The sequence below is a fragment of the Acomys minous genome, assembly GCF_964271855.1.
Source record: "Acomys minous genome assembly, chromosome: 14".
Lineage (NCBI taxonomy): Eukaryota > Metazoa > Chordata > Mammalia > Rodentia > Muridae > Acomys > Acomys minous.
Window position 1 is genome coordinate 65,232,523 of NC_140496.1, and position 24,478 is coordinate 65,257,000.

The 24,478-nt window shown below is 50.4% G+C and overlaps 2 protein-coding genes across 7 annotated transcripts; one reads left to right on the top strand and one right to left on the bottom strand.

The window, feature by feature from the left end:
• The first annotated feature begins 9,662 nt into the window (after positions 1–9,662).
• AMIGO1 (adhesion molecule with Ig like domain 1) lies at positions 9,663–15,973 on the top strand. 2 transcript variants are annotated; one of them, XM_084755752.1, is made up of 2 exons: positions 9,663–10,142; positions 10,392–15,973. In XM_084755752.1, exon 2 carries the CDS (start codon positions 10,491–10,493, stop codon positions 11,970–11,972), a length of 1,482 nt encoding a protein of 493 aa, XP_084611878.1. In that variant the 5' UTR covers positions 9,663–10,142; positions 10,392–10,490; the 3' UTR covers positions 11,973–15,973. The 2 variants fall into 2 exon arrangements, with proteins under 2 accessions (XP_084611878.1, XP_084611877.1); XM_084755751.1 differs by having other exon boundaries at positions 9,663–9,963.
• Positions 15,974–21,467: 5,494 nt separating this feature from the next.
• On the bottom strand, positions 21,468–24,155 carry CYB561D1 (cytochrome b561 family member D1; the record flags this gene model as incomplete). Of its 5 annotated transcripts, none has more annotated exons than XM_084755754.1 (3): positions 21,468–23,005; positions 23,361–23,398; positions 24,032–24,155. In XM_084755754.1, 3 exons carry the CDS (start codon positions 24,044–24,046, stop codon positions 22,456–22,458), a joined length of 603 nt encoding a protein of 200 aa, XP_084611880.1. In that variant the 3' UTR covers positions 21,468–22,455. The 5 variants fall into 5 exon arrangements, with proteins under 5 accessions (XP_084611880.1, XP_084611881.1, XP_084611879.1 ...); XM_084755755.1 differs by having other exon boundaries at positions 21,468–22,959; positions 24,032–24,129; XM_084755753.1 differs by having other exon boundaries at positions 21,468–22,959; positions 23,899–24,046.
• Between the last annotated feature and the right edge of the window lie 323 nt (positions 24,156–24,478).

The window sequence follows — 24,478 nt, forward strand, 5'->3', positions numbered from 1 at the left end:
TTGGGGAGCACCTAGACCAAAGGAAAGCACTTGATAAAAATTCTATTCAAAGGAGTTCACCATATTGGATGATAGTAATTTGGCTTATTCAAGACCTTCATTGTGTGCAGTAAACTTTGAACCCCTACCCAGATCTAGCCAATGGACAGGATGTTCTTCACAGTTGAGTGGAGAGTGGGGTCTGACTTTCACACGAACTCTGGTGCCCCATATTTGACCATGTCCTCTGGATGGGGAGGCCTGATGGCACTCAGAGGAAGGATAGCAGGTTACCAAGAAGAGACTTGATACCTTATGAGCATATACAGGGGGAGGAGGTCCCCCTCAGTCACAGTCATAGGGGAGGGGAGTAAGGGGAAAATGGGAGGGAGGGAGGAAAGGGAGGATACAAGGGATGGGATAACAATTGAGATGTAATATGAATAAATTAATAAAATATTTTTTTTTAAAAGACCTTCATTTGGAGGTGAAGTATGGCCTTGTGGAAACCAAAAACAGGTAAGTGACTCTTGAATTACAAGCTTTTTTTTTTTAATTTAAAACTTTTATTCAAATGAGTGCTTTGCCTTCACAGATGTCTGCACACCACATGCATGCCTGGTGCCTGTGGACGTGGTGAGCCTCCACATGGGTGGTGGTAATCAAACCTGAATCTTCACAAGAACGAGTCCTCTTAACTACCAAGCCCGCTCGCCAGTCCTGCAAGCCTCTTTCTACCATTCCAGAACACTGTTTCAGTTCTCTAACTCGCGGAGGCTCTGGGCCATGGTTCCTACAGCTGGAACCCTGGCTGCCTTTTGGGGTCCTACAGTAAATCTCCCTTCCCAATGCCTGGTGTGTAAAATTATTGTTATTAATATTATCATTTTAGGAGGATGGAAGAAGAGGAGGAGGAGGAGACAGGGTTTCACTATGTGTCCTTGGCTGACCTGGAGTTCACTATGTGGACCAGACTGGCCTCCAGATTCACATAGAGCAGCCTCTGTGTCCCAAGTGCTGGGCTTAAAGGCACTCACCACTCTACCCAGACTGCATAAAACTCTTCCTTGCAGCTGTGAAAATTCAAAACAAAACAAAACCAAAAAAACAAAAAAGCAAACTCTTCTACATTGTTCAAAGGTGCTTAAGATGACTTCTTCCCATGCCCTGTCACCCTTTGTGCGTGTGCTACCAGCGCCTCCCTGGGTGTCTTCATTTAATCCTGCCCAAATACTACAATGATGGCTCTTAAATCTAAGATTCACTTAGAAACACATTATATAAGATTTATAGGGTCCCAAACCCAGAATCCTAAGAAAGCCTGGAGATGGCTTTGGATTCTCCTTTCCAAGTTCCTTTGGCTTCTGACGTGGCTGGGCGAAGCCCACACCTGGAGAACATTGCTGTGAAGGGGAAGTGTCTCGCTCAGTGAAAGTTTTATTGCTGAGAAGAGACACCATGACCACGGCAACTCTCACAAAGGAAAACCTTTAACTGGGGCTGGCTTACAGGTCTAGAAGCATGGCAGCTTCCAGGCAGACATGGTCCTGCACAAGAAGCTCAGAGTTCTACATCTTGACCTGCAGACAGCTGAAGGAGACCGTGTGCCACACGGGGTGTAGCGTGAGCATAGGAAAGCTCAAGGCCCTCCCTCACAGTGACGCACTTCCTCCAACAAGGCCACACCTCCTAATAGTGCCACTCCCTAAGGGCCAAGGACTCAAACACATGAGTAGATGGGGGCCATTTCTGTTCAAACCACCATAGGTAGTGTTGCCCAAGCTCCCGGCTCAAGTTCCTCCCAGGATATTAATCATGAAGATTCTGATTCAGTAGGTCTGAAGCTCTGCAGTTTGAACTTTTTAAAGATCTATTTTTATTTTACGTATGCGGGTGTTTTGCCCAATCGTGCACCATGCGCACACATGTATGTGCACCATGTGCATGCAGTTTCCACAGAGGCCAGCAGAGGGCACTAGAGCTGGTGCTAGAAATATCCTCTGCAAGGGCAGCCAGTTCTCTTAACCACTGAGCCATCCCTCCAGCCCCAGGATGAAGTGTTAATAAAGGAGCTCTTATAACTCCTACTTTCTATGCAAGAAAACTGAGGCTCAGGGTAATGTCTCCACAGTCTCACGGCTAGTTGACAGGGGTGAAACCCGAATCCAGCTGCCTTGGAGTCAACCCAGTGATCGTCCTACAAGACCCCAGAAGCCACGCCACCTACAGGGAACCTTGAACATCCCAGGCAGTTGATAGGTACTTGCTAAATTAAATACAAGCCATATATCTTGCTTTCTAGGCCCCAGACAGGGGAAGAACTCCTTCCAAAGCATATTTACATCCCACTTTACCCAGCCTCACCCTGAGGCCTGTAACAGAGTGCTCTGCCCTTGGGACTCAACAGATGTTTGTGAGCCAATGCATATGATATGATTACTGGACTGTGCACAGCTTCATCAGTGACCTCTGGCTGTGCTCCAGGCTGCAAATGAGCTTCCCAGAACTGATCTGGATGCTGCAGCTATGGTCTGACCCAACCTGAGTACAGCAGAGATCCTGCACTCTTAAAGGAACTCCTGTCTGTGCTGGTGGCTGGACCTGTTGGAATGACATGAGCCCTCTCAGGAACTGGCACAACTGACAGACCGACCCTTGGCCCTTCTTGCTTGTTCACCTCCATTATGGCTTCCTTTTGACTTCCCAACCCTTTAAAAATGTTTTCTTTAAGCCGGGCATGGTGGCACACGCCTTTAATCCCAGCACTCGGGAGGCAGAGGCAGGTGGATCGCTGTGAGTTCGAGGCCAGCCTGGTCTACAAAGGGAGTCTAGGACAGCCAAGGCTACACAGAGAAACCCTGTCTCGAAAAAAACCAAACCAAACCAAAACAAAAAATAAAAAATAAAAATGTTTCCTTTAAACAAACAAACAAAAATGTTTCCTTTATTTTATGTATACGAGTGTTTTCCATATATGTAAGTCTGCGCACCACATGTGTACAGTGTGGAAGCCAGAAAAGGGCGTCAGATCCGCTGGGACTGGAGCTACAGAGGGTTATGAACATTCACGTAGGTTATGGGACTCTGACCTGGGTCCTCCGGGAGAGCAGTCAGTCCTCTTAACCCCTGAGCCATTGCTCCAGCCCCCAGCCTTCCTATTCTTTAAGACTCAGAGCTCTGTTCTGTCCATAAGCTCCATGGGCCCCTAGAACACAGGACTCTGCAGAGCACAGACCACAGATCGCAGCATTACCCGTGTTCTGTGTGTCCGGATTGTCCCTAGCAGTCTCATGGCACACTGAGACTCGGTGGGAACTGTAATTACCTGTTTGACGTTAGGCACATCAACATTCCATCACGGACAGGGAAAGAGCTCAGGAGGTCCCGCCCTTCTCAGAGGGACTATTGACAGTTAATTGTGGCTGGAGTAAGAGGTACGGCTTTCTTTAGTGATGTGGCCATTCATAAGCTGCCCGTACTCCTTAATAATAAATAATCTCCCAGCTGTGCTTGAGCAAGAAAGCTTGATTAAACTCAATTACACACCCAAATGCACATGAATGTGCATGCGTGTACACAGGCACACACACACACACACACACACACACACACACACACAGAGGACATGAAAGAAGGAGGCACAGTGATGAAAGAGAGTAACAGGTGTGTGAAAATGATTACAATTCATTATGTACATGTATGAGACTGTGAAAGTACAAAAATTAATTTAAGAGAAAGACCCCAACCGAAGATGCAAAGACAGCCCACTCCTATTTCCTACTATATGTAGTACCTGTTCAGAGACTGTGTTGGGAGGTATAGGCTTGTTAAAGTCTTACTGTCCCATGGGGCGGGTCTTATTTTCTCCATAGTGTAGGACGAGTAACTCCTTCCCGTCACACACCGAGGGCTGGAGCAAAGGCAGCAAGCCTGGCTGCAGAGACTGCACTCTAAACCACAAAAGGACACTTGTCTCTCCTGGCTCTTGCTGCTCTGCCCGTGAGCTTGAGAACTTGACGGTTAATATCTCTTATAACATGGGCCGTTTCTTGCTCTTATATACAGGTAAGGGCCGGACCAGCCAAGGTTTTAGTTAACATGATAGCCAGTTAAGAACAGTACAAATGGTCGAAACTCCTCAAACATAATGGCATTGGATTCAAGAGGCATGAGTAGAGCTGGGCATCTTTGTTACAGTATTTTGTATCCGTTCGGCCTACAAAGCAAATAACTGACACAGGGAGACTGAAATGGACTTTAAAGCTGCCAGCACTTCGCTGGGCGGAGTCTGAACTGATTCTAATCTAAACCTTATAACACACATATATTCAAAGCCCTTGCCACTATGACCCCTGGGCGGGTCCAGGTCAAGTTCCCACCTCCAACTCCCCTCCCCCCCTCCCCTTTCCTCCCCCCAACCGTCCAACTTTTTTTTCCTCCCCTCCAGGAAGTCCCGCCTTCCACTGTCCTTCTGCCCAGCTGATTGGCTAAACAGAGCTTTATTGACGTTTGATACATTTACTCAGCATTCTTCCACACATGGTGACACACGATTTTGATTCCTGTATGCGGGAGGCAGAGGCAGGTGGATCTCTGTGAGTTTTGAGGCCAGCCTGGTCTACACAGTGAGTTCCAGCATAGCCAGGGCTGTAGAGATAGCCTGACTCAAGAAACAAAACAAAAGAGAGAGAGAGAGAGAGAGAGAGAGAGAGAGAGAGAGAGAGAGAGAGAGGTGGGGGGGGGGGAATGCAGATTAGAGGAGAAAGATCTATTCACACAAAGAGTTAATCAAATGGCTGTAGGTCCCGAGGGAGATTCTTAGCTGTTTGTTTAACAATTTTTCTTCCCTAAGTCAAAAAGTCCTGATTTCCTAAACAGGAATATTAAACTCTCCCCACACAATACAAACTAGGCAAGAATTTGTAGGATATGAAAATTAGCTGAGAAGTCTCAATGTTAGCTAGAATTTAATTTTAGAGTTACGAGCCTTTAAAAATCAAAAGAGAAAAAAAAATCAAAAGAGAGGGGTGAGTGAAGAGGGAAAGAAAATATTTTCAGGTCCATGACAAAAATCCTTAATTAAAAAAAAAACAAGCCAAATCCCTTTTATACGACTGTAGTTGGGAGCTCTAGAGAATTCTTGTTGGTAACCATGCCTGGGACCAGTCCTCTACCTCTGGGATGCCTGGTCAGGTGCAGCAAGCTTTCCGTAGTAAAATCTTGCCCCTCAGGGATGAAACAAGATTTTGAACCATGAAGTTATCAGATATATTTCCAAGAAACGTCTACCTGATGACTCAGTTCAGAACTGTTTTGATATGTCCATACGTGAGTATGAAAAGTCAAGAAAAATGTTCATAATTTAGCTATCTGAAACAATCCTTTCCATAAAGGCAGGACAGCCCTGACTGTGCGCTATAGATTAAATGAAATACCGTTAGCTGGGGTCCAGAGCATTGGAAGCTGTCTACGGTGGCCCTGCTGGCCCACACCATTGATCCATTTTCTGCCTCCAGTTAACACGCTCGTCCTTGTGGTTTCTGCAGACCACCCAGGGCTGCAGAAGTGTGCATGGTTGACAGCAAGAGTGGCGACGGGGAGTGTGGAGCTGATTGTCTAAAAAGGAGGATTTATTTGCCTCCAGGATGGGAAAGCCATCAATGTATGAACATGCTCAGAACCGAGTCAGTAAAGGAGCAAAGGAAACAGGGCTAATTTATAAAGTGGGAAGTGGCCATAGAAATTCCCTTAGAAAATGCTCCATCAGAAATGAAACAAAAAGGGAAATGCAGGTGAACTTCTTTTTGTTGTTGTTGTTGTTGTTGTTTTTCGAGACAGGGTCTCTCTGTGTAGCCTTGACTGTCCTGGACTCACTTTGTAGACCAGGCTGCTCTTGAACTCACAGCAATCTGCCTACCCCTGCTGGGATTAAAGGCGTGCTCCCCCACACGTGGCCCGCAGGTGAACTTCTTGCTATGTGAAGACTGCAAGCCAGTGGTGAGTGCCAAACTTTATCCCTTGAAGCAGTTCCCAACATGACCCCCGTCTTTGCTAATTGCCCCAAGGTAGTCTTAAATGTATAGGCCTCGCTTTCTGGAGACATGGTAAGAACAAATGTTACAGCTTTTACTAACACCTCGAAGTTCTCCACAAAATGCAAGAACACTTAAAATATTCTAGTTTGGGGGCTGGAGAGGTGCTCAGCAGTTCGGAGCATCTCCCGTTCATGCAGAGAAGCTAAGTTCCCAGCAAGCACAGCGGGCACTCACCAACACCTGTTAACTCCAGCTCCACAGGATCCAGCACTCTCTTCTGGTCTCTGCAAGGGCCCACACACACGTACAACACACACACACACACATTTTTTTCCCCAAAAAAGCTTGGATCTTTGCTTAAATTTAATTTTTAAGATGGAATCTTATAAGCCAGGCGAGGTGGCACACACCTGTAATCCCAAAACTCATGGAGGCAGAGGCAGGTGGATCTCTGTGAGTTTGAGGTCAGCCTGGTCTACAAAGTGAGTCCAGGTCTGCCAAGGCCACACATGCTGGGTCTTTATCAAACTTGGGGTTTCTTGAAAGCTAGACAGGCACTCTACCAACTAAGTTCATTGTTAACCCCAAATTTTTGTGTTTTCTAGCTCCCAAAGTTAGGTTCTTAATTCTCTACTTTGATTTTAATGGTCAATATCAGTCAATCCAACAGAAAGAAAAAAAAAACACTTCTAGCGTGGAAGAAAGCAATTCACTCAGTCTCATAAGCTAGTAGACTCATGCAGCCTCTTTTGTTCAAGTTCTTAGCTAGACAAATCAGCTTTGAAATTGCATTTAGGAACACTGGGTTGATCTAGTCTAGCAAGAGGAAATAAGTGCCCACTATAAATAACCTGTTGCCATTTATCTTGCACAGGTTTTCTTTTGTTGTGAATTAATAGATAGTTGTTTGGTTTACAATGTAGCCGTGGGAGAGTTATTATGAGTCAATTCTCTATACAGTGCCACCCAAAGGACTCTCTGGGACAATGCCTTGCTCCATTGGGTAGCTAGCCACATGTCACCACTATTGTCAGTGTGGCTAGGAAAACTGAAGAAATGGTTTCTTAGTTTTTAATTTTGTTTTTGTTTTTCCAGGACAGGGTTTCTCTGTGTAGCCTTGGCTGTCCTGGAACTCACTTTGTAGACCAGGCTGGCCTTGAACTCACTCACAGCCATCTGCCTGCCTCTGCCTCCCTGAGCACTGGGGTTATAGGTTTTTTTTGTTTTTGAGACAGGGTTCTCTGTGTAGCCTTGGCTGTCCTGAACTCACTTTGTAGACCAGGCTGGCCTCAAACTCAGAGATCTGCCTGCCTCTGCCTCCCAAGTGCTGGGATTAAAGGCGTGCACCACCACCACCTGGCTGAGTTATAGGTTTCTAATGCTATTTGTTTGTAATTAACTCAAATACCTAGATGCACTGAGCAATGGCTACCTGTCTGAACAGTGCACACCTAGCCTCTTGTGACTCAATACACAGCCTGTAGACGGAAGCATTAATATCTAGGCTGTTAGAAATACAGCCTCTTGGGCCCCTCCCTGGACTAGTGATTCAGAATGTCACTATGAACAAGATTCCTCAGTGGTTTGTATGCATATTTTAAAAAAGTTTTTAAAGTGTAATCAAGATTAAAAGAAACAGAGGAGCTACCCAAATTATAGATACCAATTTTATTTTATTTTATTTTTGCTTGTTTCTTTTTCAAGACGGAGTTTCTCTCTGTAGTCCTGGTTGTCTTGGAGTTCAATCTGTAGACCAGGCTGGCTTTGAACTCAGAAACCCGCCTACCTCTGCTTCCCGAATGTTGGGATTAAAGGTGTGTGTCACCACCACCTGGCTTAGTTTACAATTCTTAAATCCGATGTCCAGTACAAAGGGCCTTCTTCTTTCTTGCAACCTGTGTTTTCCCTACCTTTGAAACACAGTAGAAAGAGGGAGGGAAAAGAGAAGAGAGCGTGAAATGCTGGCGCCAGGAGGAAGAATAGAGGGCAAAGCAGGGCAGGAGGAGCACGCAGTTTTCCAGGGACACTTGTATAAAATACGGTAGTATTTCCTTGTCACTTAACTGAATAAGGACTGTGGCTCTATGGGCGTTCGTTGCATATTTTTAGTGTGTTTGAAATTTTCAAAATCAAAAATTGATGTGACTTCAGAGACTGCTCCCAACAATCCTCTTCGACTGGAACTCATGCCCTTGTGCGGTCTCTTTCTATCCGGATCTGACTATGAAGTCAAAGTGACGATGACAGCAATACTTTAAAGAGTTAGGTCTTAGATCCCTTGCCCTGAGAGAAACTGTCCTGTCAGGGCACAGGTCTCTTGGCAACAGCCAATCATCTGAGACATCCACGTGACCCTCTGTGAGTTTTCTGGTGACTAGCTCCCATGTGAGGACATGTACCTAGCAAGTTTCTCCCGAATCTCTGGCCAACAGAAACTGTTTCACAGCAACTGGTTTCCTGATGCCTTCTTCCTTCTCCTCCAAAAAGGACCACTCACCCTCTCTGACTTCTACCCATGCCTGGATTAAACAGGGGAGGAAGAAATGTTTTTAGATTGTGCATAAGGTTAATGTGCTAACATCCCTTGAAGAGATAATACAGTCACTTAAATTCATGGTAAAACTTATGGGACAGCTAGTCCTTTGTTTTTAAAACTCTTAGCAAGCTGATTTGTTGAGACATTAATTTCAGGCTTGGTCTTGCTACTGTAAGAGACTAAAAAAGAAAAACTTGGTAATTTCTGCTTCCTTGTCCACTGTCTCAAGAATGAAGTCACAGATGGTACCCTCTTGGTTCGCCCTGTTCCCCGCCCCCAATCATCAATATCATACCCTGATTAACGGTTTCTTTGTGTTTGGAGGGGCATCCTACAGAAAGCACGGCAACCCCCTACCACTGGCCTTCATCTTGAGAATTAGGTTAATAAAGAAACTACAGGAATCATCTCACAATCAGAAACTGATTCAAGAGAGGCATAAGATGGGAAGTGGGGAGACAAATAAAGGGTAGTCTGTAGGACACACTTCCCAACTCCACTGGGGTGCCTAGCAGGCTTGCAGGCTACGGAGCTGTTTTCTTCGACGGTATTCCACAGTGTATGGACTAGTGGCATCAAGACGGGATGCCACAAAAACAAAAACAAAAAATAAAAACAAAATAAAGCTCTTTCTCCCAAATTTTTGGGACGTCACAGCTCCACAGAGAAAGCAGGAGGAACGTCAAAAATATGACTAATGAATTTCCCGCCAACACTGACAAGCGGGAGTCGAGCCAGAGTTCTTTAATTTGGAAAATTAAAAGATGTGTGACGCTTCTTGCCCCGAGCCTGTTCACTGGTTCCAGCGAGTCCTGTTTAGACTCAACTTTTTCTGACAGTGGGTTTGGGTAGGAGGAGAGGTACCAGGGCATGAAGAGAATGGACAGAGCGAGGCGAGCCAGGAGAGGCGCTTAAAGGGCCACGGTTGCTAGCTTTGGGTCCAGCACCGGTTCGCAGAAGAAATGACCCCTGACTCCAGCCAGCGGGCGGCGTGTCCGCCGGGAGCCGGAGACAAACACACGCACGTGCGCCCCGCCCCCGCCGCGCGCACGCGCCCGGAGGCTCCGGCGGCGGCGACGGGCGCGCGCGCGGTGCTCGCTGCCCCCACGCTGCTCCCTCGGCTGGGATCGCGGCGTCTCCCGCTCGCCGCACTGCTCCACGCCTGGTCCGTGGGTCCGGAGGCGGCAGTCGTGCCAGGTGGGCTCGGGTGGACGGGTGCGGCGGTCGAGGCGAGGCGGCGGCGCGGGTGGACAGCGCGGAACCCAGCAAGTTCCTCGCAGGCGATGTCGCCGGGCGCGGGCCCCTGCGTACGCCGGGCGCCGTGACAGGCCGGCCGGGGAGGTGCGGACGGGGGAGGCCGCGACGGAGCCCCCGGACTGGCCATGGGCTGAGAGACGCATCCTCGAGGAGCAGGTGCAGTGACCAGAGAGGTTCTGGGGAGGGAACCCGCGCCACAGGCCCCGGGAACCTCCGGCCCTTCCCAGCCTGGTACCCTGTTGACCTTCCCTTGGTTCCTGGGGAAAGGCCCTGATGACCCCGCCTCCAAAGCTCGAGCGTACAGTCCTTGTGACACTCCACCAGTACCACCACAGGTGACACTCTATACCTACCCTTACGCTACACCAGCGACCCCATCCCAGTGGGCCTTTGCGCCACTGCCTCTAATGCCCTAGTATTCTGAGCCCACTGTCTGCCTGCAGTGAGCCTGGGAATTACCTGGGATTCCGTCCTTTTTCAGCTCGACCAAGGGGTGGGGACAGGGGTGGGAGGGGGAAAGCGGGAGTAGTGGTCCTTCCCTCCTGAGTCCTTGGTGACTACAACCCCATCCTCTTTCTCCCAAGCCTGTAGTGAAAGTGACTCTCCTACCCGTCACCAGAACATGCCGGGGTGACTCTGTCCCACATCTTCCTGTGGCCTTCCTTGCTCTCCCCGGTGACACTATGCAACCCCAGCGCGACCCGCGAGGCCTCTGGCTCCTGCTTCTTTCCTTGGTCCTGCTCCTCTTGGAGGTAGCCAGGGCTGGCCGATCTGTGGTTAGCTGTCCCGCCAGCTGCCTGTGCGCCAGCAACATCCTCAGCTGCTCCAAGCAGCAGCTGCTCAATGTGCCCCAATCTTTGCCCAGCTACACAGCGCTACTGGACCTCAGCCACAACAATATGAGCCGGCTGCGGGCCGAGTGGACCCCCAGCCCTCTGAAGAGCCTGCACTCTCTGCTGCTGAGCCACAACCACCTGAACTTCATCTCCTCCGAGGCCTTTGTCCCAGTACCCAACCTGCGGTACTTGGACCTCTCTTCCAACCACCTTCACACCCTGGATGAGTTCCTGTTCAGCAGCCTGCACACACTGGAAGTGCTGTTGCTCTACAATAACCGCATTGTGGTGGTGGACCGGTATGCCTTCGATGACATGGCCCAGCTGCAGAAACTCTACCTGAGCCAGAATCTGATCTCTCGCTTCCCTCTGGAACTGCTCAAGGATGGAAACAAATTACCCAAACTGATGCTCTTGGATCTGTCCTCCAACAAGCTGAAGAAGTTGCCGCTGGAGGAACTGAAGAAACTGCCAGCTTGGGTCAAGAATGGGCTGTACCTGCATAACAACCCCCTGGAGTGTGACTGCGATCTCTACCACCTCTTCTCGCACTGGCAGTACCGGCAGCTGAGCTCCGTGATGGACTTTCAGGAGGATTTGTATTGCATGCATTCCAAGAAGCTGCACAGTGTCTTCAGCCTGGATTTCTTCAACTGCAGCGAGTACAAGGAAAGTGCCTTGGAGGCTCACCTGGGAGAGAAATTGAACATCAGCTGTGATACCAAACAGCAAGGGATGACCAAAGTGTGGGTGACACCAAGCAATGAACAGGTGCTAAACCAGGGGGCCAATGGCACAGTGACCATGCTCAAGGATGGCAGTCTCCATTTTAAAAGCGTGCAGGTGGAGGATGGGGGTGTATATACCTGCTATGCCATGGGGGAGACTTTCAACGAGACCCTGTCTGTGGAGTTGAAAGTGTACAACTTCACCTTGCACGGACACCATGACACGCTCAACACAGCCTATACCACCCTGGTGGGCTGTATCCTCAGTGTGGTCCTGGTCCTTATATACTTGTACCTCACCCCTTGCCGCTGCTGGTGCCGGGGTGTAGAGAAACCCTCCAGCCATCAAGGAGATAGCCTCAGCTCTTCTATGCTCAGTACCACACCCAACCACGATCCCATGGCTGGCGGGGACAAAGATGATGGTTTTGACCGGCGGGTGGCTTTCCTGGAACCTGCCGGACCAGGGCAGGGTCAAAATGGCAAACTCAAGCCAGGCAACACCCTGCCGGTACCCGAGGCAACAGGCAAGGGCCAACGGAGGATGTCAGACCCAGAGTCGGTCAGCTCGGTTTTCTCGGATACACCCATTGTGGTGTGAGCGTAGGCTGGTGGGGAGGTTCTGCCCCAGGAGAGGAAGTGTATCCCTGAGGGAAATGAGGGGGGATGGAAGAGAGGGCTGGATGCCCAAGGGAGTGGGTTCCTCCTGACCGCCAGGGAGATTGGTCATGGGCACAAGAGCAGGCAAGTCCCAGTGAGGGTGTGGATGCTGCGAGTTTCACCTACAGATATATTCACCCTCAAGCAGACACCGCACCCCTGCCCAAAGCCTTGGCTATTCTCAGTGTGGTAGAGGAAGAGGGACACGCGTCTGAGTTGGACAGGAATGAGGCGATGGGGGAGGGGAGGAGCAGATTCCCTAAACTTTTTTTTTGAGGTCATCCTTAGCTCCTTAAGAGAAAACCATTTGAAAAACAAAACCAAAAAAAAAAAATTTTTTTTTTCTGTGTCTCTGCCCACCCACACCTGTGAAGTTGTGTGTGTTGGGGGAAGCCTCCACAGGAGCCGTGCTGGGAAACTGCAGTATCCTGTCTGGTCAGGAAGTCACAGACGCAAGCTAGGGAATTGGAAACCTTTGGGAAATGAGTCAGGAAAAGATTGAGGCCTGGATCGATAACACTCCCTAAAGCTGATGATGTGCGGCTTCTCACTAGAGCTGTCTTCTTTCCCCCCCCCCCCCCCCCGAGTCCTGAGTAGGTGGATCCTTGCAGGAGCCTGGCCTCTTGCCTGTCAGTTATGGCAGCAGTATAGGATGCGGTGTCTGTGCCTTGTCCTGGGGCAGGTGGCACAGATGTGCAACAGAATGAATTAGGAGGTCCCTGTCAGAGGATAGCATCCTCTGTAGCTAGGACGTGCATCCCAGGGATGCTAATTCCCTTGCTGAGGGCAAGCTTTCATTGGCATTTGACTCCCAATGTCTGTCTATCTGTCGGGACCAGAGTAGGGGCTACTGAAGGCGGAGGAGCATTAATGGATGCCTGGCACCGATGTGGCACCGGGTGGTGGGGAGGGGCGCTCCTGCTGAAAAGATGAGGAAAACCAGCCTCTTCGATGTAGCAGCCAGCCAGCCCTACCTGATTTTCTGTGTATGCCATCTCTTAAGCCAGCCTTCTAAGCAACTCAGGTGGGGTTCTGAGCCTTCCAAAGGATGCTACTCTGCAAAGGGAGGAGTCCAGTAAGGTCTGATCCTGCCCAGTTAGGCTAGGTCTGAAGATAGACAGGGCCCAGCATTGATTTATTTATTTTTTCTCCCTTGCTGGCAAGGCTGCCTCGCTCCTGCTGCAAAGCCAAAGTGTGGGATCTTGTCGTCTGCAGGGTTGGAACCTGGAGGTCTCTGTCCCAGAATGGTGGCACAGGGTGTGGCTTAGAGCTCTGGTCTCCCCCACCAGCCTCTAAGGCAGGCGGTCTTGTGACAGAGGTGTAAGGGGCACTAAACTTTGAAAACTTCTGCCATAGTCTTCCTCTCAGTTGGAGGTCAGTGACTTGTCAGAGCAGAGGAACTTAAAAACAAACTCAGCCTTAGCTTCTATCCAGGCTTACAAAAATACTTTGGGTACAGAGGTGTCTGTGACCTGCGTCCTTTGACCATCCTGTGGGGGCCCCCGCCGGGAGGCAGGTGTTCTGAGATTTGGAAGAGGGCCGAGCAGGGCGAAGATGTTCTCCAGCATTGGTCTTTCCCAGTGTCTTTTCTTTCCCTTGTTTCCTGTGGTTGGAAGTTGTCCAGGTCCTCCGGTTTCCTGACCTGCTTTTGAGGTTCTAAGGGGTGTTGTTTACCTGTGGGTGAGGGCTGCTTAGTGCTTAGGAGGGCCTTGTCAGGACTGGGGAAGAAAAACTGAACTAAACACCATCCCCTGTGTGCTCCTGGGATCTCAAGGCTGCGGTCCATCCTATATTAGCAACCTAGTTTTGTCAAGAGAGAGGCACAGCAATTCCTCTTAAGTAGTTGCATGCTCTTAGGTACGCATGCTCATAGGCACGCATGCTCACCAGCACCTTGACCTCCACCAGGACAGTGACTCTGTGGCCCCCCTCTAACACCACCATTTCTAGAACAGCCTCCACCCATGTGCACAACTTCTCACACCCAATTTTCTTGTACTGTAGGAGAGACAGTGACCATGCCGGGGCTCCTCAAATGCACAGTCTTCCTGTCCTTTAGTCTCCACACACCCTGAACCCTTTACCCGTACCTCCATGGCTCCGAATCACTCTTTGCAGGGGCTGGAATTAGGGGGACCACACATTGAAGCGTTTGGGAGAAGGGGTAGTGAGGCACTAGCTGGTTCGTCCGACTCTTCACGAACCCTCCTGAAAGACTACACATCTATAAGACGGGAGGCTGGAACCAGAGCAGTGAAGGACCCCCCCCCCAAAGAATGCTGGTGGCGGCTAAGCTGCTCTGGGGGTCACCTGTCCTAACAGACAAGGGTAGGAAAGGAATGCTGCCTGGTCGAATTCTAAAGACTTCTGAGGACTTTGTCACTGGAGATCCAAGAGCCGGACCTCTGTCCTCAGACTCGTCAGGGAATGGGACAACCTCTTATATGGCGGTACCTTCTCCTGACACCATCTTGGTCTGGGAAACTCTTTAAAATGGGGGCGGGGGGGGGGGGAATCAAATGAATTTCACCTTCTGGGGCATTCTAGCTGAATTCCCAAGGACCAGGGGGGCCATTTTCTTTGTAAATCTTACTCTAACAGTTCTAACTCTCCCTTCTGTATCCACTTGGGCGCTAGTTCGAGACCCCTGCAGGACATGTCTGGATGTTCCCACAAGGACATTTCGGCTGGTTTGGTCTCTTCTTGCGGTTTCAGTTCTCACCCAGTGGTAGCTCTCTCCTTCTAAGAGGGGCTATGTGTATGTGTCCGTATCCTGCGTGGATATTCCCATTAGACCTCGGGAAGAAAGCTGCTGGGTGTAGATATAAGAAAGGCTGACCTTCACCCCCCACCTGTACCCAAAAACTGTACCTTCAAGGAAGCAGGTGTCTCTGGAGACAGGATGTGACAGGGCTCTGCAGTCTGTGTAATTATCTGTGACCTTTTTCTTCGCTGTATCTGTGGGGCCCCTGGAAGAGGCCTGGAGAGGGTAGACCCGTCTGGGGAAGAACCAAGCCAGCTTCCCAGTTTTGTGTCTGTTCTTGCCTCTGTAATTCCTTCTCTCTGTGTCTAGGACAATCCTCCCACTCTGTACACCAGGCTGGCAAACCTCGGAGCCCATGGCCTCTATAGCTAGACAATGACCATTAAACCTGGCTTGAGTCTCTGCTCTGGCAGAGTTGTGGTTGGTTTATTTATCTTAGCCTGTGGGTGGGTTCAGTGTACTTCAAAAGGGTGTGACGTATGGAAAGAGAGAGTCTCTTTTAAGTGCTGTTGTCTGCATCGTCTAGGATTTTAAGTATGAACTCTGCATCATCCAGGCATTAAGATTAGGGAAGAGAAAGGCAAACTTTCCCCCTCAGCCAGACAGCAAATACTTGGGGTTTTCATAGGCTTCACCGTCTGTTGAACCTCAGCTGCACTGCTGCAGCAGACAAATGTCCCCAAACAGCACACAGATGGATGACTGGTTTGGTCCCAATGAGGTAATCTGTTTGCTAGAATTAAATGCCCGAGGCAGAGTATTTTATGAGGAAGAAAGGGTTACTTAGTGTATAGTTTTGGAGGATGAGAGTCTAAGGTCTAGGGGTCCTATTTGCTGTGTATGTGGTGTGAGGGCCCTGTGGTGTGTGTCATCACAGTAACGGGACCACACGCAGAACAGGGGACACAGGGAAACAGGGAGCAGGCTAGACTCAGGGGTCTGCTTTGCCCTTTTTATAACAACTTCTTGTAAGAACTAGCCAGGGACCTGTGAGAGCTAGGTTAACGTCTTCTAGGATGACTTAATTGTCCCTCACTGGGTTGTGCCAGCTTTCATCTCTATAACACCGAGGTCCAGGGTTCTAGGCCGTGAATCTTTAAGGCACATAATTCAAATCGCTGCCGAAACAGCATTGATGAGAATTTACCTACAGGCATTAAAATGTTAGTGTCTTTTGAGGTTTGTTGTTGTTGTTGTTGTTGTTTTTCCAATCAGTTAAAAATGTAAATGCTACTATTCTTACAGACCACACAGAATCAGGCAGGGGGCTGATCTGCCCAACAGACCACAGTTTTCTAACCTCTGAGACAACCTCAAAAGCGGCATCCCAGAGCCTTTAGCAAGCAAGAGTTTAGATACCCTGGGCGAGGGCTTGTACATAACGACAACTTCCTAGATCCCTAAGGAGGGGGGTGGCCTCCCGACAGAGTTCTCTTAAAAGGCTAGATTGAGCTTTCTACTGGTACAGTGGGAAAACGCTTGGGTTGGAAGGTTGCGCTTTTTCCCCCCCTTAATGGCGGGAAACAGCTCACTTTCATAAAATTTTGATTATTACCAGGATATTTTCATCTTGAGCTAAAAGCATATTCATCTGATGGGTATGTTAATACTTAGTGACCGTTTTGTGTGCACTGAGTATTCTGTGTAACAGGAAAAAAATGCCCCAGAATCTTTACTTTTTCTTATAGACATACCCTACCAGAAACTGGCCTGTAAACTGTGGGCTGGACTCTGACTAGGCTCGTGGGGTTTCTGGAAGGGACTGTCCCAGTAGGTAGCAAGATGGTAAGGTTCAGGCCCACACCACCCTATATGTGCCAGACCTCAACTGATCTCAGACGCTAAGTACGGTTAGCCCTGGGACATACTTGGGTGGGAGACGAAAGAGGGAAAACATATACAGTCACCATAACCTCTTGACTGAGCCACCATAGCCCTCTTCTGCCTGGGGAACTGTCTTTCTTCAGGAACAGTGGAGCCATTTCCTCACCAAATGCAGATGCTGAGTGAGGTCACAGCTCTCCCGTAGTCCACACTCTGTATGTTTTCTCATCTTTCCCTTTGCTATGGCTGACCACCTGGTTGAGAGGATGGCGCTGGTAGAGAACAGACTGGGAGGACTACTTGGAGTTCTTCCCCTTCGTGCTATCTAAGCTCTCTCATCTTCCCAAAGCCTTATCTCTTCCACTGTTTCTGCCCATCCCACTCCTAAGCCACAGATCATAGACAAGATACGCAGTTTTGACTGCTGCATCTTGCAAGACTTTCCGTCATTCCTCCCAGGCAGGGGGGGACAGAGAAGGTTAATGTGACAGGGTACAAGTCCAGTGCATGGGCAAACCCAGTCTTTCTTCCACCTGGCCTCTAAACTCCTCCCCTTTCTTTATTTGTACCACTTATCTTGTCTCCTAGGCAACCAGTGGTGATGCTGTACTTTCCCCACCCACATGGCAAAAAAAGCTCAGGCCCTGCAGTAAGGACAGTTGGCTTTTTTGGTCAGGCCTCAGGGAATCTATGCTGGGGGCTTCTTCTCCCAGGGCATTGAAAGAGAAGGCTAAAGCTGCCCCTGGTCAAGCACTTTTATCAGCCTCAGACACTGACAGGTAGAAGATATCAAATGGCCAGGATCCTTAGAACTGCCCTGAGGCCCTCCCTTCCGGTGTGTGCCAGCCTGATTACAGAGGGTATAGAACGGGGCTAGGTGGTGCTTCGCATGTCTTCCCCCTCATCTCCCGCTGTTCTCTCACTTGGTTCGGTTTACGTTAGGTGTGGCTCTGATCATCACTGCTACTAGGACACGCTGGAAGATAACTGAGAACCTTTTCTTTTTAAAAAGAGACAGCGAGCCCCCCAGAATCCACAGACTAGCATGCTCCAAAGACAGGTTAAAAACCTCTTTGGGAAATTCTGACAATAGTTGGCCAGTTAATAATGGTCTAATGTTCTCTGACCGTATCTGTGGCTAGTCAGGCTTTCTGGGATAAGGTTGTCCCACCAGAGATAATTTGTTTGTGTTTAGCCATGCCCAGTGATGACCATCTACTACCCTAACCACCCACCCACCCACCCACCCAGGGCAGTTCTGGGGCACTGCCCTCCTTCCTGCCTTCAGCTTCTGTTTTCTTTATGCCACTCTGGCAAGAATGGCTAAGGCCAGCCGGGCGTGGTGGCACACACCTTTAATCCTAGCACTCGGGAGGCAGAGGCAGGTGGATCGCTGTGAGTTCGAGGCCAGCCTGGTCTACAAAGTGAGTCCAGGACAGTCAAGGCTACACAGAGAAACTCTGTCTCAAAAAACCAAAAAAAAAAAAAGAATGGCTAAGGCTAGACTAGCATTTCATTCCTGGACCTCAAGACAGAAAAAGACAATTAAGATTTTGTTTTTTTTAAAAGACAAATGTTTGAGGCCGCATGCTGCTGTTAGTTCTGCTTGCCTTCATCCACTCTGGGCCAAATGCTGCCTGCCCTTAGACAAATGGAATGGGAAGTGTCCTTCCTCTTAAGTGAAAGTTTACACAGAACTGCCTTCATCTGTGTGTGTGTGTGCGTGTATGTGTGTGTGTGTGGTGTGTGTGTTCCACTAAAGCCTTTTGCCAAAAGCCATGCCCTTCACAGTATCACATCCCTAGTAGTAAGGATATAGGCCTGAGGCCACAGAGGGGAAACACGGGGTCAGGGTGGTAGCGCAGTGGTCACTAATAATGACCCTCCCTTTCTGTGTGTGCCCCATTCTTCCTTTAGAAGGGCAGAGGTAGGGAGGAGAGATTTAGGTAAGTTATGACCCATACTCCTGGCTGAGACCCAACCCTCCAAAATGGACCTGGAGGAACCCATACAGCCTCAGATCTGCAGTCAGCCCTGTGGCTTGACCACATGAGGTAAGCAATATGTAAGACAGACCTCAGTAACCATGATCTTAATGGCATCTCCTGCAGGGAGAGGTAAGGGACAATCTTGCATCCCAAAGTAAGAAATGTGGCTGTTATATGGCTCCCAAAGCCCCTCTGAGACCTGGGTCCTCTGAGCATCATCTCCCGCTGTCTACTGCCTCCCTAGGAAGCGTAAAGTCCAGAGCCAGGCTCGGGGAGAGGAAAGGACAGAACATAACCATCTGCTTTCCGTTTGTTTAATGCTTTGAACCTTGTTCTCTGGTAGAACCCTCACAACATCCTTGTGAGGTAGGACGAGAAGCAAAGGATTTGCCTATGCCACCCAGTGTTAGGAGCAGCTTTCCCAGCGTGGGCCGACACACCCAGTTCACCACACACACAGGTTCTTGGTGCCAGTCACAGGCAAGGACATTATGAAGGTACTGACCCAGAAACTTCGTTGCTCTGTAAACTTGCTTAAGGGCACTGAGGTGGAATGCCCAGCAGGGGCCAAGGCAAGTACACAGGAGCGCTAGAGATGTGGAGCTACCACAGCCATGGTGGTCTCAGCAGAGCATACTGTATTCTGTGTCTCTTGGCTTCACTCTTCACTCTCTTGGAGGAGAAGAGCCTCTGGCGTGGCCATGCAGCCAGAATCCTGGTTCCCTCTTCTCCCACAGTGCCTTTCCATGCTGCTGCACTCCACAGCCCAGGCAGAGGGGGAAGGTGAAGGCTGGCTGACTCAGCCTGCAAGTGCTTACAGATCTGGAGCTGAAAGGCCCCAGCACCATTCAACTAATGATTATTATTAACTCTGAACAGGCCTTGGCACCACAGCCAGCTGGCTCAGGGAGGGTGCCCGGGTCTCCCACAGTGAGCTTTGAAAAAACAAGACCCACAGCAGCCATGCATGGGGGTGGAAAGGTGGGGACCGTGAGAGATGCATCGAGGGCAGGCCAGTGTCATGGAGGAAGGGTGGCCTGCCTTGACATGGGGAGAGCAAGGGCAGGCTGGCCGGTGATGGCAGCCTATCTTGCACGGGGATGACAGCCAGAGCTCTCATATGGCTGTCTTTCATTCCCTGCCGCCCCCAACCCCAATGGGACGCAAAGGGAGGCTACAGGAGCAAAGGGCTCCCGAGAAACTTCAAACCCTATGTCCATTACCATTTTGGTTTGATACAAAACTATCTTTCTAATGCGCTCAAGGTTGAGTCTGAGTATAATCAAGCTTGGAGCACAATCAAATATAGAATCAGGTCTTAGCATGATATGGAAATTTGTGCAAATAATGGGTGATTTTTTTTCTTTTTAAATCTTAAGCATTTTAAGTGTTCCCATCCCCTTTAAAAAGCAAAACAGGCTACTAGCTTTCCCTAATCAAAGAACACGGACAAAGGATAGATATTTTTGTCCCCTCCTAAGGTCCCTGCCTTGCTGCTGAGAAGCCCAGGTCGTATCCAGACATTGGAAGATACAAAAAGGAAGGGGCAGACGGTGTGGGCAAAGAGGGAACACACAGCCAGGAGGCGCATGCAGCCGGCAGCCACAGAACCCAGCTGGAGGAAGAACACCCTGGCACTGAGGTCTAATGGCTGTCCAGCTGCTGCCCCAGGATGTGAAGGCAGGTGGTGACGGAAAAGTAAAAAGACAGGAGGGGGAAGAAAGCTTCCCTACCCCCCAAGGCGGTCTTACAAGAAGAAGGACTCTAACCAGTGCTCTGTCAGCTACACAACGGGTCAGATCCCTAAGCAGGAGACCACCACTACCTCTGCTCTCCTCTCCACTCTGCACCGATGCCCTCCAGGCCCGCTGGTCAGAGGAAGCGACAGCTGGGTCCCTTCTTCCTGCAGAATATAAATGACTCCCCTTCCTCCCGGGGCTGGGAATAGACATCAGATGGCACAGCCCACGCAAACTGCCGGCTGTCAGCACGCCCGCCCGCCCGCCCACCAGCCCCCGCACCACCTGGGAGGAGGCAACACCTCAGGCAGGCTCAGGCTTTCCGGCATTGCCTCTGTGCTCTGAGAACAAGCTGCTGAACCTTACCTGGCCCACCCTGGGGAGCCCCCAGCACTGGCCTTGATGAGGGAAGGAAATGGGAGCCCTATATCAAAGCGACTCTACTGAGACTCTCTTTCATGTGGCCGGTTTGCCATTCCTTCCAAGTTCACAGCACACTGGATAGCCTGAGAGGGGGAGAGGGTACTGGAACCGACAAGAACAGCTCCCCTCAGCACTGCAGGGGCCTCTACTCAGTGAGCTGTATTTAGAGCTTATGAGTGATGCTAGCTAGCTCCCTGAGGAAACGCATGGTGAGGTCCACTGAGAGGACTTCTGCCCCACAGTCCGCGTCCCTCTACTTATGAATCCCACCGGCCTTGTTTCTGAGCCACCTGGAGAAGAGGCTTTCGATTTTCAGAGGATCTGAGGCACCTTTCCCTTGTCTCTGGAATGGGAGCTCGCCCTTCTCCTGCCCGCCTCCCAGGGTTTCAGATGGGCTCTGTCTCCTGGGTAGAAAGCTGCACAGGGGCCTTTCCTGGTCCAGCAGTGTCTAGCCCATACTAGGATCTATAAAGGGCCCATTTCCTAAACCGACCCACACCACAGCTAACTAGTTTGACATCCTGCCCTCACAGCCAAGGATGCTCTGGGGAGCTCAGATGGACCAAGGAGGCATCTCGGCAGGGAAAACAGGCCAGTTGGTACCAAAAGCATCCCACTCTTAGGCCAAGGGGCTGTCAGGAAACAAAAATAAGGAGAACTTAAGTGACAAGGCAAGAAGGGCAGCCAGGAAGACGCTGTTTTCCTTGGATCAAGAGGGTCCTACCCCTTGGTTTTTATTTTGTTCTAGAAGCTTCAGAATAGTTCCGAGGAGCAGTGTGCTGAGTAAACACTCAAGCCGCGAGGGTGAAGCGTAAGAGGCCCAGGAATACTCTGCCCTGAGAATGAATGTCAGGAGCACACTCAGAGCCTACAGTCCGCACCCAGAGGTAGCCTGGAGGAGGTTCTCAGCTGAGCGAAGGGGCCCAAGAGTCAAGGGCTTGGTGAGACCAATACCCTTCTGTTCCTCCAAAGAACTTTAAAGTGACTTTAGTGCCTTTACTATCTTACTGTCCAGGAGACCCTCACAGATCCCTTCTCTCCAGTTTGTGGCCCTTGTTTCTTGGCTCAGGAGCCAGGTAAGCATGATTTCTGAAGGGTACAAGTGTAGACACATCCTTCCTGGGGAGAGGAGGCAGAATGGACCAAAGGATTATATCCTGAGCTGTCCCCACGGTGTACAGCTAAGAGGATGTTCAGTGACATCAGTCTGCCAGACACTGGATGTTAAAGATAAGGGACTTTCAGATGAGAAAGCTCGGGTCCTGAGATGTGGGACTTGTCAACACAGCCTAAGAGATCGCAGGCTCTCCACAGTGCTGCTTTCTCAAAAGGGACCCCGATGTTTGTGGCTGTCATCCATAACGTGCAGGAACTCATCAGCCATGTAAGAAACCACCACACCACCACCACCACCACCACCACCACCACCACCATCCACCGCCTAATACGATCAGCAGCGAGGCTTCAGGTTTTCCATAACCCTCTACCTGCACCCACTAGTACAGTTCCCCACTTGAGCCCACTGGATCCTGCCCCAGCAGGAGCAGCTATGGTTTCTGCACCCTGTGGTTTGGCCACGAAGTGCAAAAATATGTCTACTTCTGAACTGGGTCCCATGAAGATCACCAAGGAACTGCTGAAAATCCAAGGCAAGAATCCCACTTGGAGCCAGAGTTCGGAGGCATTTCATATTTCCACTTTCTTCCTCGGCAAGTAGGAGCTGGAGATCTGGTGCATGATCACCAGGGCTGGGTACAGAGGTAGTACCAGGCACAGGTACCAGGCTGCGCCTCTGATCTGGGCCTGGAACCACACTGAGTACATGCCCAAGAGCACCGTTACTGTAGCCATCAGGTAGACAACCAGGCCACACGTCAGATGGTAGAGCTTGAGGCGAGCCACCCTTGAGACACGGGCTGCCCGGGGACAGAGGAGGCCGAGCCCACACAGTGCCTGTGCCCCGGTGGCCAACAGTGTCAGAACTCCTATCCAGCTGTGCCAGGACACCAGATGGGACAGCTCACTGCGGATCTTGCTAGAAATGATGAAGCCCAGGCCTAGGAAGGCACAGAGGATGGCCATGGTCTGCCCTGCCCAGTGAAGTCGAATCCGGGTCTTTGGAGAGCAGAAGAAAAACAGGGAGTGCTCAGGGGAGAAGAGCAGGATAGCTTCAGCCATGCAGAGACAGAACTGTAAACACAGGAGAAGGCCAGTGAGCCTCGAGTCTGTGTGGAGCCTGGGGAAAAGGAGGTGTTGTCACACACCCAGAAAGATACAGGAAGCCAAAGGGCTTCCAGCCTCACACACGTCTTTTCAGGACAACAGAACAGCAAACAATGGACTTTCTCCTTAATTCTGATTGCAAGGCCTTGATAACATCCTTTTCCCCTCTCCCTCTAGAGGAGAAATATCTTCCATGGCCCCCTCCCCGACCTTCTCAGCCACCTGACACTTTACACCAATCTCCCCAGTCCTATAGGTTTTAGAGAAAGATGAAGCCTTCTCCCAACCCCCACCCCCTCTGTGATCCTTAGAAAGGCTGAAAAACTGAATGCTTCCCCAATGGTTAAGCTAAATATATCCAAACTCACCGCCAAGGCCATGAACACAGGGTGCCAGGAGAAAAGACCTAAGAAAGAATCAAAGAGAACAGACTAAGGTCTGGGCACCACTGATACTGCCCCGTGGTTTGTTAACCGCAAAGACCTGGCCACAAGCAAAAGGTCAGCATACCATCTCAAGCCTAAGCAAGAGTCAGGAACTTACCACAAAGGGGTAAACGTCAAGGGGCCCTTACACCACTTTGGCACAGGGTCCACATATGCTGCCAGCTCAGTCCCTCTTACAGTAGACCGCAGTCTGCCCCGACCCCACCCCCCACCCCCTCACCTCCCCCACCCCCGCCGTCAGGCTTTTCCATAGGGGCCTCCTTCCAAGGAAGTATCAATTCTATCTTTTCAAGCTCCCAGGACTTCCGGGGCTCCGCCCACTAGGCCTTTACAACTACTCCACGACCCGCCCCTCCTCGGCTGAGGGTCGGGGTTTGGCGTGTCTCAGCCCGCCCAAAGCAGCCCCTCCAGCACTGAGGCTCCGCCCCTTCCATGGCCCCGCCCCACCTTGCACACTCACTCGTTCCTGGCCGGGACAGCACAGTCAGAAAGATGGTGAAGCCCAAAGCTATCAGGTGCGCCAAGATCCCACTGCCTCTCCGCAGCCAGCGGGTCAGTCTCGGCTCCCTCGCTGGAGCGGGAACCAGACCTACCTCCATGAGATGCATGGCAACGCCAGGCCGGCCGGCACAGTACAGTCACCAGAGGCTTCTTCCGGGTTTGCGATTGCGGAGGCGGCGGCAGCTACAGGAGAGGCTCCTCCCCGGGGATACTGCGGGGCGGTGTAGCGGAGGCGCCCACAGCGCCCTCTGGAGGGTGGGGGGGAAGCGCCTCGGCCCCAAAGGGCGGCTCCCGGAAACCTCCAATGACCTAACCGAGCTCCCAACCCACCTTCATTTCTACCTTGATGCCTACCAGGGTATATCAAGCGGCCTGTGAAAATTACATCCATAGCAATTGACATCAACGAAACCCCAACTCATACACTCTCCCAAGTGTGAAACCAGTGTTTTCAGCAGCTCTCCAGAGGCACTGGATTCCCTGGCTGCTCACTGGACATATCTGGCCTCTTCAGGAGACAAGATTCCTTCCTGCCTTAA